Here is a 16,168-nt window from a genome sequence, read left to right as displayed (position 1 = left end):
AATTAACATTTGCTCAGTGCATGAAATGAACGCCAATCGCTTAACAATGTTTAACTTACTTTCCCCACCAAAAATTAGGCCCATCCAGATTCTTAAGGGCGATTCTATTAAATACAGCTTCCAAGTCTATGTAACAGTCGTCATCCGTCTTTAGCAACAGATCAAAGCCGGTTGTTTCCACAGTCCTGTCAGCGAAAGGGGGGGATATGAAAGTCAGGGCATCCATACGAGGAAACAAAGCAGCACCAATGTGGTGACACTGCTAACATCTTAATGAAAACTGGCCCTGTACTATCTGTATGCTTGTCCAGCTTTTATCCATCCAATATTGGGAGCATCTGCTCTAACAGAACATCGCTGCTGCCAGCTACAATCCTCACTTAATATTAACAAACGGGTATAACAGAGAGGTGCCACACCAACTTTAAAAGGTATAAGGAAAAAAGAATACAATGAAAAAAAGATCTGGCTTAAGTAGAATATATAATCAAACAAATGCTTCTCAGGCCTTGCCCAGGTCAGGCCAGCATGCCTATTAAGCATCTGAACCTTGCCCCTTGCGTTCTTAATGAGAGGGCCACGCAGATGAGGGGACAGATGCCATAACTGGCCTCTCACACAGAACACTGTCATACAACAGGATGTGTTCCAAGCTGCTATTGATAGTACACTCAGGTTTTTTTACAGTGTTTAAAATGCTGAGTTATAACACTGAAATACATTTTCCCTTGGAAACGATTTCCAGTAATTCAGCTATTACAGATGACCTTCTGGAAGGCACAAGAGGGTGATTTCATTTATCTAGACATTAAAAAATATATAATGGCAACGAGAGACAAAATTGACTCTTTGATTTCACACTGCCAATCCCTGTACCTCTTTTACCCAGAGCTTGCGAGGGAACCGGTCAGAAGACAGAAATTTGAATTAAAGAAATCTGGAGAAAGTTTCATTAGGCCACAAAATGGTGAATTTAACAATGGGTCCACAACAAAAAGCATAACCCTACGTTTCTAAAGTGCATTTCTAGTTAATAGCATAGGCCATACATAATATTTGCTAATTAGAAATAAACTTTTATGATAAAGGACACCGAGGTCACTGATGGATCACCTGAATAAAGATGAATGAAAAATAAAGATGTCATTTACGATGTGGAGGGTAGATGGGGGGATGGGCTACTGGGAAGCGGGTCCAGACGTACAGCCTGTCAGGTCACTGCAGTGTTCCAGGTGCACACGATGGCCCAGAACAGACAGTGGCAGAGAGACTACGGAGAGAGGCCAAGATCACAGAGATACGCAAGTAGTAGAAGAGACAAAACTTAAACTGAAGGTAGTAATTAGACCAAATTGAACTTCCACAACTGGGAGTCAGCTCCCTTATAGAAAGCCCTAGAACTCGGCAGTCCTGACCTCCCACTGCCTGGACCCCCATTCCCACTCCACCTCTTTACACCCTCGCCCTTGCCTTGGCCGACCCATAACAGGAACCCCACTGGTGACCTTGAGCTAAAAGAAGGTTCTTTCTCTTACTACAGCTGTCAAACTTAATTCTGGTATTCTAGGCATACCCACATTTCCAGCTCACATTTATATCTGCCCTCTACCCACAAGATGACTCCAGAATTAACACTGACTTGCCCCAGCTATGAAACTACCGCCCATAAGCTAAACTGTCTACCCCTCAGGACCAGGGAACTATATCCAAAGAGGATTGATGATTTCCCATTCTGCTCAGGGCAAAACAGAGAAGAAGGGACAGACTTGGGGGCTCACCGAGCAACAAGTTCCCTGATAAAAGTTTTAAAAAAGAAAAGACAAAAGACGTGAATATACTTTATGGGTTTGGTCTAGACAGAAAGAGAAGGTTTCAGTTCTACAGTCAGGGTAGACAGTATCAGGGGGCTCACAGCAAGTTATGGGACCCTAGAGTAACAATAATATTAACAACTACATGTATTCAATTAAGAAGAGTCACTGTTATAGTATATTATTGGTGGTGGTATTATAATAAAAGTAGGAGTTACAACCAAGATCCAAGAAATACTGGAGGGTCTGGGAAGTTAACAATATGGTAGACTATAAGGGTTGCTGAATTTCATCTTATTAAAGCTTCTGGAATTAGGGCAGGTAGTTTTTAAATGGGTTGGAGGAGAGAAAGGAAATACAATGTGGATGTTCAGCTGAATGGAATTCAGATCAGTAACCTGGGTGTAAATGGGGGATATAGGTGGGTGGGTATGAAAATGCCTGAAGATAGGCCATTTTCAAACTCACTGATTTTCACCTAATGTTGGCTCAAGACAACTATGTAAGTAGGCATGACTCAGAGTGAATCAACTTTTGCCTTGTTTGTTTTTGATACATTAATAGTGTTCACATTATGGATCAGCTCATCGAAATAATAAAGCAGCAGCATTTTAGAAGATCAGTCCTCACAAAGAACCAGGGTACAACAGATCACGTCCCAGGTGCACAGTGCTCTTAGGTTTGTTTTTTTAAAAATCTCAGTGGTTTGATGTTGATAAATTGTTTCTACATCAAAAGAAAAATAAAACAATACCTACCCAACATTTTTAAAACCTACCATTTATAGAAGTTCAATAATTTTGCAGGAACATTTCGATAAGTGTCAACAACATCCACAAACACAATATCATCATAGAGGCTGCTTTCCTCCTTCAGTAAGGCATCCTCCTCGTGGAGATTGCTTATATGATCAAGAAGTCTTCGAGGGCGAGAATGAAGATTTTTTAAGAGAGCATCACCTTCTAAGAAGGAAAAGAGAGCTGAAGAAAAAGGCTATTGCAAACTTAAGACCCAGAACTTGTAACATTATTGCATTAACCCTCCTCCCAAGGTAACCTAACAGAACACAGTTGTTAGGAACTCTGAGGTAGGGAAATGGGAACTGCCACACATTGCTGGTGGAGAATAAAGGGATACACTCACTGCGGGGAGCAATTCAGCAGTACCTAGTTAGGCTGAAGCTGTGCGGACTGTTTGACTCGCTAAGTCCACTTGTATGCATCCCCAGAGACATTATTTTACACATTCACAAGGGTATTTATGGCAGCATTGTTTGTGACAATGAAAAAATTGAACCAGCCTCAATACCCACCAAGAGGAGAATGGTTAAACTGTGGTATATTCACATAATGGAATACAGCAGTTAAAAAAATTAACCTGCATAGCAGCACTATTTACAGTAGACAAGACGTGCAAATGACCTAAATGTCCATCAACAGATGAATGGATAAAGAAGATGTGGGGTGTGTGTGTATACACACACACACACACGACTATTAGCCATAAAAAAGAATGAAGTGCCATTTGCAGCAACACGGATGGAACTAGAGATGATCATATTAAGTAAATCAGAAAGAGAAAGGCAAATATCATATGATATATCACTTATATGTGGCATCTAAAATATGACACAAATGAACTCATCTACAGAACGGAAACAGATTCACAGACACAGAGAACAAACAGACTTGTGGTTGCCAGGGCTGGGGGGATGGGGGAGGGATGGATTGGGAGTTTGGGACTAGCAGATGCGAACTATTATCTATAGGATGGATAAACAACAAGGCCCTACTGTAGAGCACAGGGAACTGTATTCAATATCCTGTGATAAACCATAATGGAAAAGAATGGGAAAAAGAACGTGTGAGAGTGTGTGTGTGTATGTGTGTGTGTGTGTGTGTAACTGAATTGGTTTGCTGTACAGTAGAAACTAACAACATTGTAAATCAACTATACTTCAATAAAATAAATTTTTAAAAAATTAACCTGATCTTGGATGTTTAGAGGAATGGCACTAAAAAATAATGCTGAGTGAGAAAAAGTATCTTGCCAACTGATATATATAATGTGATACCACAGGTATAAATTATAAAATACTTTAATCAAAACTGTATGTTATTAAAAGTTGTATACACATGCATGTAGTAGAAAGTAGAAAAATAAGAATGGGAAGCGTACACATGAGTTTCAGGACAGTGGTCTCCTGTCCAAGGGGAAGGGAGAGGAACGGGGGGTAGGAAGTACTGGGAGGGAAGGGGCTTCAACTGTTATCTGTAACACCTTATTTCTCTGAAAACAAAGAAAGGAAGCAAATATGACAAAATGCAAACATCTGTTAATTCTGAGCAACAAGTACATGGGTGTTTCTTATAGCACTCTCTATTTTTGGTTTATTTATGATATAATAAAACTTATGACCAATGTGCTTAGAAGACATTTTAATTACCACCTCACAAGCTCATGGATCATTTGTCACATCTGTGCAGGGACTGTCCTCAAATATGGCAGCAATCCTATCACTAGCGCAGGATTTTCTCAGCTGTCTCAAATTAGAAAATTCCTGAAAACTAAATGAGTGAGTGGCTGAAGGGTGGGGGAGAGAAACTGAGATGTAACCCAGCCCTCCGCTCTCCGTGACTGAAGAGCAAGACTGGGTGTGAGGGCCGAGCCCCTGTGTCTGATTTCTACCTCTGCCCCTGTTGGTGAGGCACTGGACAAATCACGCCTTTCTGGGCCTCAGCATTCTCATCTGTAAAAGGAGGAGTTGGACTAAGTCTGTGGTTCTCAGGAATGCCTACTGAAATACAGATTCCTAGGCCCCAAGCCTAAAGATCCAGCGGGTCTGGGGTAGAGCCCAGGAATCTGTATTTCTAACCTGTGACTTCCTGTAACTGATGCAGGTGGACCACAAACAACCCTTTGAAAAAAACAGGCCTAAATGACCTCGGGTCCCTTTCAACTCTTAAGGATAAATATACACAATTTAACACTTGAACGAAAGTGAAAGTGTTATAAAATTGCAGCAATAGGAATGGATGATAACAAGATAAGAGCAGAAATACAGGCTTTTTCATTAACAAATTGTACATGTTGGTTTACTCTGCATATATCTGAAAAATACGAGTATAAAGTAATAAAGTAATATATCTGTGTGTGTGTTGGGTTTTTTTTTGGCTGTGTCGGGTCTTCCATTGCTGCGCGGGCTTTCTCTAGTTGTGGCGAGCAGGGGCTACTCTTCATTGCAGTGCGCGGGCTTCTCATTGCGGTGGCTCCTCTTGTTGCGGAGCACGGGCTCTAGGTGCGTGGGCTTCAATACCTGTGGCACGTGGGCTCAGAAGTTGTGGCTCACGGGCTCTAGAGCGCAGGCTCAGTAGTTGTGGCGCACGGGCTTAGTTGCTCTGCGGCATGTGGGATCTTCCCAGACCAGGGCTCGAACCCGTGTCCCCTGCACTGGCAGGCGGATTCTTAACCACTGCACCACCAGGGAAGTCCCTCTGTGTGTGTTTTAAATCTGATCATCTGTCTAGGTGCCATTTACAAGAATCATGTGGTTTACGGCCTCTCAAACTTTGGAGGCATCAAACCCATCTAGGTAGCTTATTAAAATACAGGTATCTGAGCTCCAATCCTGAAGATTTTTAACTCTGTAGGCTTGAGGTAGGGCCCAGCCAGAGATGCTAATGCCCAACAAAATTTGTGTACCATGTGATTCTTCTGAACAGCACGTAGATCCTCAGATTTTAAAAAATTATAGTCAGATTTTCAGATATATCCAGTACATAAGAAGAAAAATCTATTCATTTTAATTTCTTTAGCCTAACACTTGAGTTATTTCTCTCTTGTTTGAAAGGAATTTTCCTCACCCAAACCTTAATCCTTTAGCCTCAGTGAGAGAAAACTTAAAGACAAACAGTTGTTTAGGGTACAGTAGTTGCTCCCTGTAGAACAGTTTAGTGCCAGAAGTCTCAAGGGCCCCTCAAGTTTTTAAAGACTCTTGATGGTACATACATGAATTAACTGGCAAAAGAAAGGAAGTCGCTAGACATGAAGTCAGATGGTGTGTAACACCTGTACCCGGCCCCCCGGTGTGAGCTGTTTTACGAAACTGGCCTGACCTCCCGATCTGAGTCCTCCCCAGGGCTGAGCCATTAGCCTCTGTGAGCTAAGTCCATACCTTCCCTAGCAGAGTGGTCTCACAGTTTTATGAAAAATCTCGACTAAAATTAAGGATCCGTAAATTTTAAATCTCTATTTTTAATGGCAGGTTTGTGGGTAAAACCTATGTACCTATTCCAGCCTACCCTTAGGGGTGAGGTAAGAATAGAAATGCTTGTATGAGGAAACACTGTATAAATGAAGATGCTAGAAATTGAAAAAAGCCACAGCCCATTCACATCTTCAAACTACCTGTAGTGGCCTCAAACAGAGGGGTCTGCCCCATCCTCAACCCTGCACTATTAAGGGAGACCCCTGAAGACCTGCCTCTCAGAATACGGCCTCTGCTCTCCCCAAGTCACTGTGTGCCTTCAGTGAAGCTGTGTCCTAATTCTTTTATAGGAATCCATGATCTGCAGAGCTTTGAGAAGCCAGATGATGCACTACTGGGCACCTTTGCTCCGTAAGTGATGATCAGGACAAGTGACCAAGAGCAACCGCATCAACAATAGCTTTGCTTAGAGATCACTGATACAGGAATTCACTGATGTGGATATTTTCAGGAGCATCACTCAAGAAGACAAACACAGCCACTTCTTTTTGGGGTGGTGGAGAGGGTTGCAGAACTCTGAATATACTGAAAGCCATTGAATCAAATACTTTAAAAGGGTAAAGTATATGGTATGTGAATTATGTAGCAATAGAGCTACTATCTTTAATGACAAAAAAAAAAAAAATTACCTTTGATGTCAAAAGTATGAAGATGAGGTAGGCGAGATTCAGTATGTTTTTCAACTTTTAACCAGTTGACTTACCCTGAATAGTATAAAGAAAGCCACCTGCAACTCCCTCCACACCTTCCATGAATTCATGAGGCAAGGCACCCTCCCCAGCCTGAAAGAAACCAGAATAGAAGTGCTTGGTGTTTTATTACTAAGAATACATTTCTTATATTTGAAAACTGATTTGGCACAATTCATAATGTGACGCCACAGCACATAAATCCATCTAAGATGCTGGTGCACTAGACTTAACGCTATCAGGATGACATCAGCATTCTAGTTTTGTCGTCTAATTCCAATGTCCAAGATCAGGTACACACAGTAATCTACGGATTAGTGTTCAGAATTCCAGCCTACATAGAATCACGTATTCTTGAACTTGCTACCAACACTATTACCAAGACCAATTTTATTTTACATCCGAACTCCACCACTTAAAAAAAATTATAACCACGTCTGATTTCGTGGAAATTGAAAATGCCCGTGAGTGCAAATACACCCGAGCACGTTTCAAAGTGACAGCTGCCACGCAGAGACAAGCCCTCTAAGCAAACAGTTCAGCCCGAGCCGTACTGACGACTGATGTTGCTGAAGGTGCCCACTGCACCAACAGCCAACGACAGTCCCCTCTGCCGCTAAGGTGTGGAGCCTCTTTGGTTATTACGAGATTTACCTCTTCTACCTCACAGGTTACCCCAGGCCCTTACTCAAAGTGAGGGCCTCACCTCTGTGTGTTCCACCCCAACTTAACACCCTACCAGCCATCCAGCTGCTGCGGGCTGGATGGGAATGTCACAGCCATGCCTCAGCATGTTTACAGCGTTTCTTCTTGACGAGTGGTCAAGAGGGCTTACTGCCTGGCTAGTCCTCTTTGAACAGATCCTTCTAGCAGAGCTGTCCCTGTACAAAGCAATGTTTTAATAAAGCCAGTAGAGAGACAGTGTCCTGCAGTGATGGTGGGAAAATCGCCATTCAATTCAGAATATGGTTTGTAGCTGAATGTGGAGGAAATCTCTAAAGGTGAGCGCTACAGATTCCAACCTTGTACGTCTACAAAAGATTGCACACTCTTTTTTTTAAATTGTACAATCTATACTGTTTTGGCTTGTTTAGTACTTAACAGTACTTTATGTTTATTAACTTCTGTCTAAAAGGTCACAGCTTGGCTTTTATTTTGTCTTTAAAATTTTTGTGACATGATTACTTGCTGGCAAGGCAGCAAGACTTAGGAAAACTTCCAGCTCTACACGGGTTTCTTAGAATAGGCTACTAAGTTATCTGACTTTTTTTTAGGTTAGCTGAGTGTTTAAGCCATCAATGCCCTCCACAACCATATTCACCCCCAGAGCAGATCACTTGAGTCTTTACATTTAAATCTAGCCCTCAATTCAGAAGTAAACTGATTTCCTTTTGTGCAACCAACTGAGCAGTACAGAATTCTGGCATGTTTTGGATATTTTTAAGTTTCATACACAGAAAAGGAGGCAAGATATTAAAGGCACTTGCTTTGAAAATAAGGAAAGAAAAATAACTATAAATCCATAAAACACTGTATCTTAAATAAAGGACTTTTCAGAATCAAGGATGAAATCTGATACATGGCCTACAAGGCTAAGGTTGTAATTACACATGAATTTGTGGGTCTATCTGTCTAGTGTCTTTTCCCCTCACTGGACTATAAATTCCACTGTGGGCCAGTAATGGGCCTATTTTGCCCATGACTGTGCCTGGCTCACAAGTGTGCAGTAAATGGTTTCTGAACGTGTAATAACAAACCACATGATTTTCATTTCAAATTCAGGGATTAATTTACGTGAATAAGGTTAATATTTAATGGAATGTACTAAGCTTGTGACCTTAAATGCCAAGTGCTTTCCTAATCATTAGATCAGAGCATCAAGGAGAACAATTCTGACATCAGCACATATACCACTTATTTACTTAAAGTTCACCATTTTAAGTTTGCCTACACCTTCTTTTTCATCCTACACTTACTTTGAGAAATTTATTGTCAAACTGTTTCAAATTTTAAGAAAATTTGGTAAATGAAAAATAGAAGTCACAAATCCCAACAACATAAATGAAAGTGAATACTCAACCTTACTTTCTAATACTTTTATCTATAGTATTGTAACTGACATCATACTATCAAGGTGAGATAGTGACTATTCTGAATACTATAGAGTAAGTGAACTTAAAAGAACATTAACTTAAAAACTATAAAGAAATAAAACATTGCACTTTCTAAAATGCACTAGACTTAAGGCAAAACTATATATTTACTAAGGTTGAAGTTACAAAATCAGAGAACATTTTTTTCATCTTTACTATGGTGACTCAGCATTTTCTAGTGTATATGTTCTAAAATACACAAGATTCATTGTTCCATATGAGTTAATGTAAAAGTAAACTTAAAAACACTTTTACATATTAAAAAATGCTAAGGTGTGCTAAACAACCTTTAAAAAACGAATGACTTACTGTGATGACTCTGAGAACTCCTCCCCCATCATTGACTGTCACTTTGTGGAGATTTCTTGACACAAGGCCTTGGAGGTCTTGGCTCTCCCACACGACTGTACCTTCAAAGCTCTTTTGTGGAAAGATGAACAGTGAGTCGGTTTCTTTATTGCTGTCATTTAGGTTTTAAGTAAGTTTCTAGAGAAGAGTTTATTTTTTCTAAGGCACATTGGTTAAAACTTTTACTGCCCACTAAGACACCAATGCTAACATTTTCGTGTATATCTTAGAGCACATCTAAAACAACAGTTACAAAGACCTTATAGACAGTTTTACACGCTGCTGTCATTTCCCATTGCATCAAAGGCATTTCCTTATGCGACTGCCGCTGTTACAACTGCTCTTTTTCAAGTACTTGTAGCAATACTGCTGAGTGAATGCATCCTGATTCACTCAGACATCTCCCTACCGTTGGACATCTGGATACTACCAAATAGCTACTAAAATAATGTGAGGCGTGTTTTGGTGTAAATGTTTATTTTTCCCCAATACTTTGTTTTTTATTTAAAATAAATTCCCAGAGGTGAAATTACTGGGACAGGAATAGAGATACTTTATATGGATTTTGGTACACACTGCCAAACTGCTTTTCAAAAACAAATTCTAGGGCTTCCTTGGTGGCACAGTGGTTAAGAATCCGCCTGCCAATGCAGGGGACACGGGTTCGAGCCCTGGTCCGGGAAGATCCCACATGCCGCAGAGCAACTAAGCCCGTGCGCCACAACTACTGAGCCCGCGCTCTAAAGCCCACGAGCCACAACTACTGAGCCCACGTGCCACAACTACTGAAGCCCGTGTGCCTAGAGCCCGTGCTCCGCGACAAGAGAAGCCACCGCAATGAGAAGCCCACGCACCACAACGAAGAGTAGCCCCTGCTCGCCGCAACTAGAGAAAGCCCGCGTGCAGCAACAAAGACCCAGTGCAGCCAAAAATAAATAAATTAATTTAAAAAAAAAACAAAACAAAAAATTCTACCTGTAGGGTCATTAGCAGTTTATGAGAATGCCAGTTGCATTGTCCTCTTCCCAGTATGGGATATTAGTAAAGAAGTTAAGCTAATTTAGTAGATTTAAAGAAACGGTTCCTCATTTAATTGGTGTTTCTTTTGATTTCTAATGATGTTTGTGAATTATAGTCTCTTCTGGGAATTGCCTTGTCATGCTTCTTTGCCATTTAGCTACTGAGTTTTATATTTTTCTTATTAATCTGTGTAAGCTTTTAATAAATTATCTTAATACTGTATATTTTATATACTAAGAATGTTCTTTCAGAATTGTTTTTTTTAATTTAATTTATTTTTAACATCTTTATTGGAGTATAACTGCTTTACAATGGTGTGTTAGTTTCTGCTGTATAACAAAGTGAATCAGCTATACATATACTTATATCCCCATATCCCCTCCCTCTTGCGTCTCCCTCCCACCCTCCCTATCCCACCCTCTAGGTGGACACAAAGCACCGAGCTGATCTCCCTGTGCTATGCGGCTGCTTCCCACTAGCTATCTATTTTACATTTGGTAGTATATATAAGTCCATGCCACTCTCTCACTTCGTCCCAGCTTACCCTTCCCCCTCCCTGTGTCCTCAAGTCCATTCTCTATGTCTGAATCTTTTATTCCTGTCCTGCCCCTAGGTCCTTCAGAACCTTTTTTTTTTTTTTTTTTTTAGATTCCATATATATATGTTAGCATACAGTATTTGTTTTTCTCTTTCTGACTTACTTCACTCTGTATGACAGATTCTAGGTCCATCCACCTCACTACAAATAACTCAATTTCGTTTCTTTTTATGGCTGAGTAATATTCCATTATATATATGTGCCACATCTTCTTTATCCATTCACAAATAAATGGAAACATTCCATGATCATGGATTGGAAGAATTAAAACTTGTTAAAATGTCCATATTACACAAAGCAATCTACAGATTCAGTGCAATCCCTATCAAAATACCAATGGCATTTCTCATAGAAATAGAACAAACAATCCTAAAATTTGTATGGAATCATTAAAGATCCCAAATAGCCAAAGCAATCTAGAGAGAGAAGAACAAAGTGGGAAGCATAATGCTTTCTGATTTCAAACTATATTACAAAGCTATAGTAATCAAAACAATATGGCGTTGGCAAAAAAACACACACATAGATCAATGGAACAGAAGCCCCGAAACAAACCCATGCATATGTGGTCAATTAATTCACAACAAAGGGGCCAAGAATATACAACAGGGAAAGGACAGTCTCTTCCACAAATGGTGTTGGGAAAACTGGACAGCCACGTGCTTAACATGAACGAAACTGGACCATTAACTTATGCCATACACAAAAATCAACTCAAATGTGTTAAAAAACTTGAACATAAGACCTGACACCAGGAAACTCCTGTAAGAAAACATAGGTGGTAAGCTACTTGACATCCGTCTCGGGGTATGATATTTTGGATTTGATACCAAAAGCAAAGGCAACAAAAGCTAAACTAAACAAGTAGGACTACAGCAAACAAGGGAAACTATCAACAAAATGAAAAGGCAACCTACTAAAAGAGAAAATATTTGCAAAATCAGGTATCTGATAAAGAGTTAATATCCAAAATATATAAAGAACTCAAACAACTTAACAGCAAAAAGCCAAAGAAGCTGGTTTTAAAAAATGGGCAGAGTATCTGAATAGACATTTTCCTAAAGAAGACATACAGGTGGTGAACAGGTACATGAAAAGATGCTCAACATCACTAATCATAAGGGAAATGCAAATCAAAACCACAATGAGATATTGCCTCATATATGTTAGAACAGCTAGCACTGAAAAGACAAGAAATAACAAGTGTTGGCGAGGATGTGTAGAAAAGAGAACCCTTGTGCACTGCTGATGAGAATGTAAACTGAGGCAGCCACTATAGGAAAAAGTTTGGAGGTTCCTCAAAAAATTAAAAATAGAACTAGCATATGATACAGCAATTCCACTTCTGGGTACTCATCCAAAGGAAATGAAAACACTAACTTGAAAAGATACATGCACCTCCATGCTCCCTGCAGCATTATTTACAATAGCCAAGACATGTAAGCAACCTAAGCGTCCGTCAATGAATGAATGAAGAAAATATGGTATCTATATACAATGGAATATTACTAGCCATTAAAAAGAATGAAATCTTGCCATTTGTGACAACACGAATGAACCCCAAGGGCATTACACTAAGTGAAATAAGTCAGACAGAAAAAGACAAATACCATAAGGATCTCACTTATCTAAAATAAACAAAAAGAACTGAATTCATAGATACAGAGAACAGATGGGTGGTTGCTAGAAGTGGGTGGTGGGAGGTGGCTAAAACGAGTGAAGGTGATTGAAAGGTGCAAACTTCCACTTACAAAAAAATAAGTCTTGGGGATGTAATGTACAGCCTGGTGACTGCAGTTAATAATACTGTATTGTATATTTGAAAGTTGTTAACAGAGTAGATTTTTCTTTTTTAATAAATTTATTTATATTTTTATTTTTGGCTGCATTGGGTCTTCATTGCTGCACGCGGGCTTTCTCTAGTTGTGGCGAGCAGGGGCTACTGTTCTTTGCGGTGCATGGGCTTCTCATTGCGGTGGCTTCTCTTGTTGCGGAGCGGGCTTCAGTAGTTGTGGCACATGGGCTTCAGTACTTGTGGCACATGGGATCAGTAGTTGTGGCTTGCGGGCTCAGCTGCTCCGCGGCACGTGGGATCTTCCCGGACCAGGGCTCGAACCCGTGTCCCCTGCACTGGCAGGCAGATTCTTAACCCTTGTGCCATCAGGGAAGCCCCTAAGAGAGTAGATCTTAAAAGTTCTCATCAAAAGAAAGATTTGTAACTATGTCTGGTGATGGATATTAACTAGACTTGTGTTGATCATTTTGCAACAAATACATATATTGAATCATTTTATTGTATACCTGAAGCTAATATAATGTTGTATGTCAATTATATCTCAATTAAATAAATAAATAAATTTAAAGAGACTGCCCTCTGAGTTGAACTAATTAAATTCTTATAGTAAAAGAAACAATGTTTCCAGTAACTGGGAAGAGCTCTAAGGTTGAAGCTTAATTAGTAAAACCAATCCCTTAAAACACTATAGGAAAGCTGGTCTAAGAGAGAATTTTGGCAACAAGTAGCAATGTCTAAGCGGAGATAGAATAATTGGAAGGTATATGCTTTAGCACTCTGGTCACATCCTACCTGAATGAGACAGCTCTCAAAAACACCCACCTCCCACTGCTGTAATCAAATTCAATGCCCAAACCAAGTACAGTTCAGATTGTTTTTTAGGTGCCTTGAAATATCAGGAAGGAGGTTCCTAGCTATTGGCCGCAAGAATTCAAACCACTCTAATGAGCTAACACCCATCGAACATGAATCAATAGACATTCTGGTTTATACACTCCGCAAGGTCAGCATTAGGACCCGAAAGCTAATTCCTAGACCCTTGACTGTGTGAGGCTGCTTTGGGTTAATCATGTGTCTTTCTCCTGGCAACAACGACCTCTTCCCCTTGGGATACTTTACTTTCTTCCAAAACTTTAATAGTGATAAAGTTTGGAAGGACTGATACCAAATAAGTTTAGGAGAAAGAATTGATAGGACTTAGTGAGTGCTTGGATATGAGAATTGAGGATTAAAGCCCACGATTCTGGTTTGGGTGCCTGAGAAAAAGGAGATACTATGACCCAACACTGAAAATACAGGAGGAGATGAGAAGGGGTGGGCTGGAGATGCTATCACCATAGAACGCCCAGGGGACATTCCAAGTGGAGGAGTTCAGTAGGTGGCTGAAGTGTGTATGGAGTTCATAAGAAATCTGGGCTGCAGTAAACAGGTGGTAATAGATGAAACTGTCTAGGTAGAATGAGTAAAATAAACAGAAGTTTGGGTTTCAGATCCTAATGATTAACGTTTAAGGGGAAAACGGAAGAGGAGATAATGAAGTTATGTACTGGGAAGAAGGACTGAGCCAGATTAAGCTGAACCAGAAGAATGCATATCATATAAGCTAAGAGAAAACTGCAGTCAACTAGGGTAAGGACTCCAGGTAAGTGTTCCCTGGAGGTGGCAGTTAGGTCACTGGGAATCTTTGCAATTATACTTTCAAATGAACCATACCAAAGTAAAAGCTATAGTGACCTCAAAAAAACTTCACTTTGAAACTACAAATCTGGCAAATATGATGACAAATCAAGTAATTCTCTGTCCAGTGCATTCAACTGACACTTGGCACCTGACTCTGCCCGGCACCCAACTCCATTTTGTTTGACTGGGTTGTGATATAACATCAACAATGTTGACTAAACTGAGTAATTACCAGAAAAACTCATTGGCCCAAAAAGTGATCCTGCTTTTTTATTCACTCAACTGATAACCAGCTGTTTTGCTATGAGAGGAGGGAGGAGCTCTACCTTCTCCACCTCCCCCGTACCTGCTCCATGTCACAGTTAAATTTCTATTCCCCACTTCTCTCACATGCCTACTTTCTACTCTCATACAAAGTAATCACAAAGCTAGGAATCTCTGCAGATGCGAAACAGCTTGTTTATGGCAAGTCCCTGCTAAAATCATAAAACCAAATTAAAAGGCAGGAAAGAACAGCACGGTATAGGTTGGAAAAATGAGCTCTCAGAAGTCCTCTCACCCATAACGTAAGTGAGCTATATGTGCGACCCATGCTGTCCATTCTCCTGTGTCCTATTTCTAACTCGTCATCCAAACCACCAGAGTAGCTTACACATACACAGTACTTTCGTGCCTGTAACTGTTAACGATTTCTTGTGGATTGGAGAAATGACTACCTCTAAAGAATTTCAACTTTCATAAAAAATAAGTGTATAAATACCCATGATGCTACCAATACTGTCTCTAGTGACTCGGGTTGAATGAAAATAGTCTTTTTATTGAAATTAGTTTCAGGTTTCAGGTGCACTAAGAGAAATACGAAATTAGAGAAATGAATATTTTAAAAGAAACACACAGCAGTCTCCATTTAAATTTGTGACCCCCAGTGAGATTTATGCTTTAGTGAGTCACACGACGAAAACAGTGCAAGAGCCCTGCTTAGCTGACAAGCCATACTGCTGACGTTACTCTAGCCGACTGTGAAGTGTGGAAGGAATAAGATGATGAACAAATCAACCACTTCTCCCCCGCAGCTGGGATCCACGATCTGTTTTTCTTCGGCCATTCTCTGCTGATGATAGGCAGGCAAACCCATTCATCACTATCATTTTTTCTGTGCAAATAAGCCCAATTAGGCTTGAGGCAGCAAAAATGAGTATCTATATAAAATTAAACAGGTTTTCAACAAAAATAGGATTTTGTGTAAAAGGAAAGAATATGTTATCTTTAAAAGTTTATTTTTTCTTTTAATAAAAGCTAATATATATTTATTTCAGAACATTTAGAAAATAGATACACAGAAAGAAGAAAATAAAAATCATCCATAATCCTACTCCCCCAGATGCAGACACTATTAAATAACTGTGTGTTTATAAAAGGAAAAAGGTTATTCAGATGTAATGAAAAACCAAAAGCCAGTTTAGCTGAAAGCGTCAAGGGAAATAAAGATCACAAGGCTTTAGCCAGTAAAAGTCTTAATAACTAAAACGGCCACTACCTGACTTGGCTGAGTCCTTCCCATCCTGAGTACCTACTGCCATATATACCATCCTGAACACTGGCAAGGAAGGCAGCTCCTTGCCCCAACCTAATTTTTATTCTGAAAAGCTTCAAACCTACAGAAGTTGAAATTACTACCCAAATCCCCTAGACTCACCAACTGTTAACATTTGGCCACATGTGCCTTTTTTTTTTTTTTTTTTTTTTTTTTTTTTTAACTTTTTGGCCATGCCGCACAGCAGGCGGGGTCTTAGTTCCCCGACCAGGG

General features: G+C 40.0%; 2 protein-coding genes across 3 annotated transcripts in view; one reads left to right on the top strand and one right to left on the bottom strand.

Annotated features, from left to right (window-relative positions):
* The window catches only part of TBCE (tubulin folding cofactor E), a 93,325-nt gene extending 86,581 nt beyond the window's left edge, over nucleotides 1–6,744 (top strand). Inside the window, exon 17 of the mRNA XM_068547573.1 lies at nucleotides 6,369–6,744. Within this exon, the coding sequence (XP_068403674.1) occupies nucleotides 6,369–6,437 (69 nt within the window). The 3' untranslated portion in view covers nucleotides 6,438–6,744. The remainder of the gene's footprint in view (nucleotides 1–6,368) is intronic.
* Nucleotides 1–16,168, bottom strand: part of B3GALNT2 (beta-1,3-N-acetylgalactosaminyltransferase 2) — a 52,035-nt gene that overhangs the window by 4,918 nt on the left and 30,949 nt on the right. For both annotated transcript variants that reach the window (XM_068547574.1, XM_068547576.1), the window contains exons 6-9: nucleotides 9,230–9,340; nucleotides 6,782–6,860; nucleotides 2,590–2,773; nucleotides 60–185 (exon numbers count right to left, since the gene is read on the bottom strand). In XM_068547574.1, the coding sequence (XP_068403675.1) occupies nucleotides 60–185; nucleotides 2,590–2,773; nucleotides 6,782–6,860; nucleotides 9,230–9,340 (500 nt within the window). The remainder of the gene's footprint in view (nucleotides 1–59; nucleotides 186–2,589; nucleotides 2,774–6,781; nucleotides 6,861–9,229; nucleotides 9,341–16,168) is intronic.

Source organism: Eschrichtius robustus, chromosome 7, assembly GCF_028021215.1.
Source record: "Eschrichtius robustus isolate mEscRob2 chromosome 7, mEscRob2.pri, whole genome shotgun sequence".
Lineage (NCBI taxonomy): Eukaryota > Metazoa > Chordata > Mammalia > Artiodactyla > Eschrichtiidae > Eschrichtius > Eschrichtius robustus.
The sequence above is the reverse complement of the archived record's forward strand: the minus strand, read 5'-3'. Positions and strand labels throughout refer to the sequence as shown.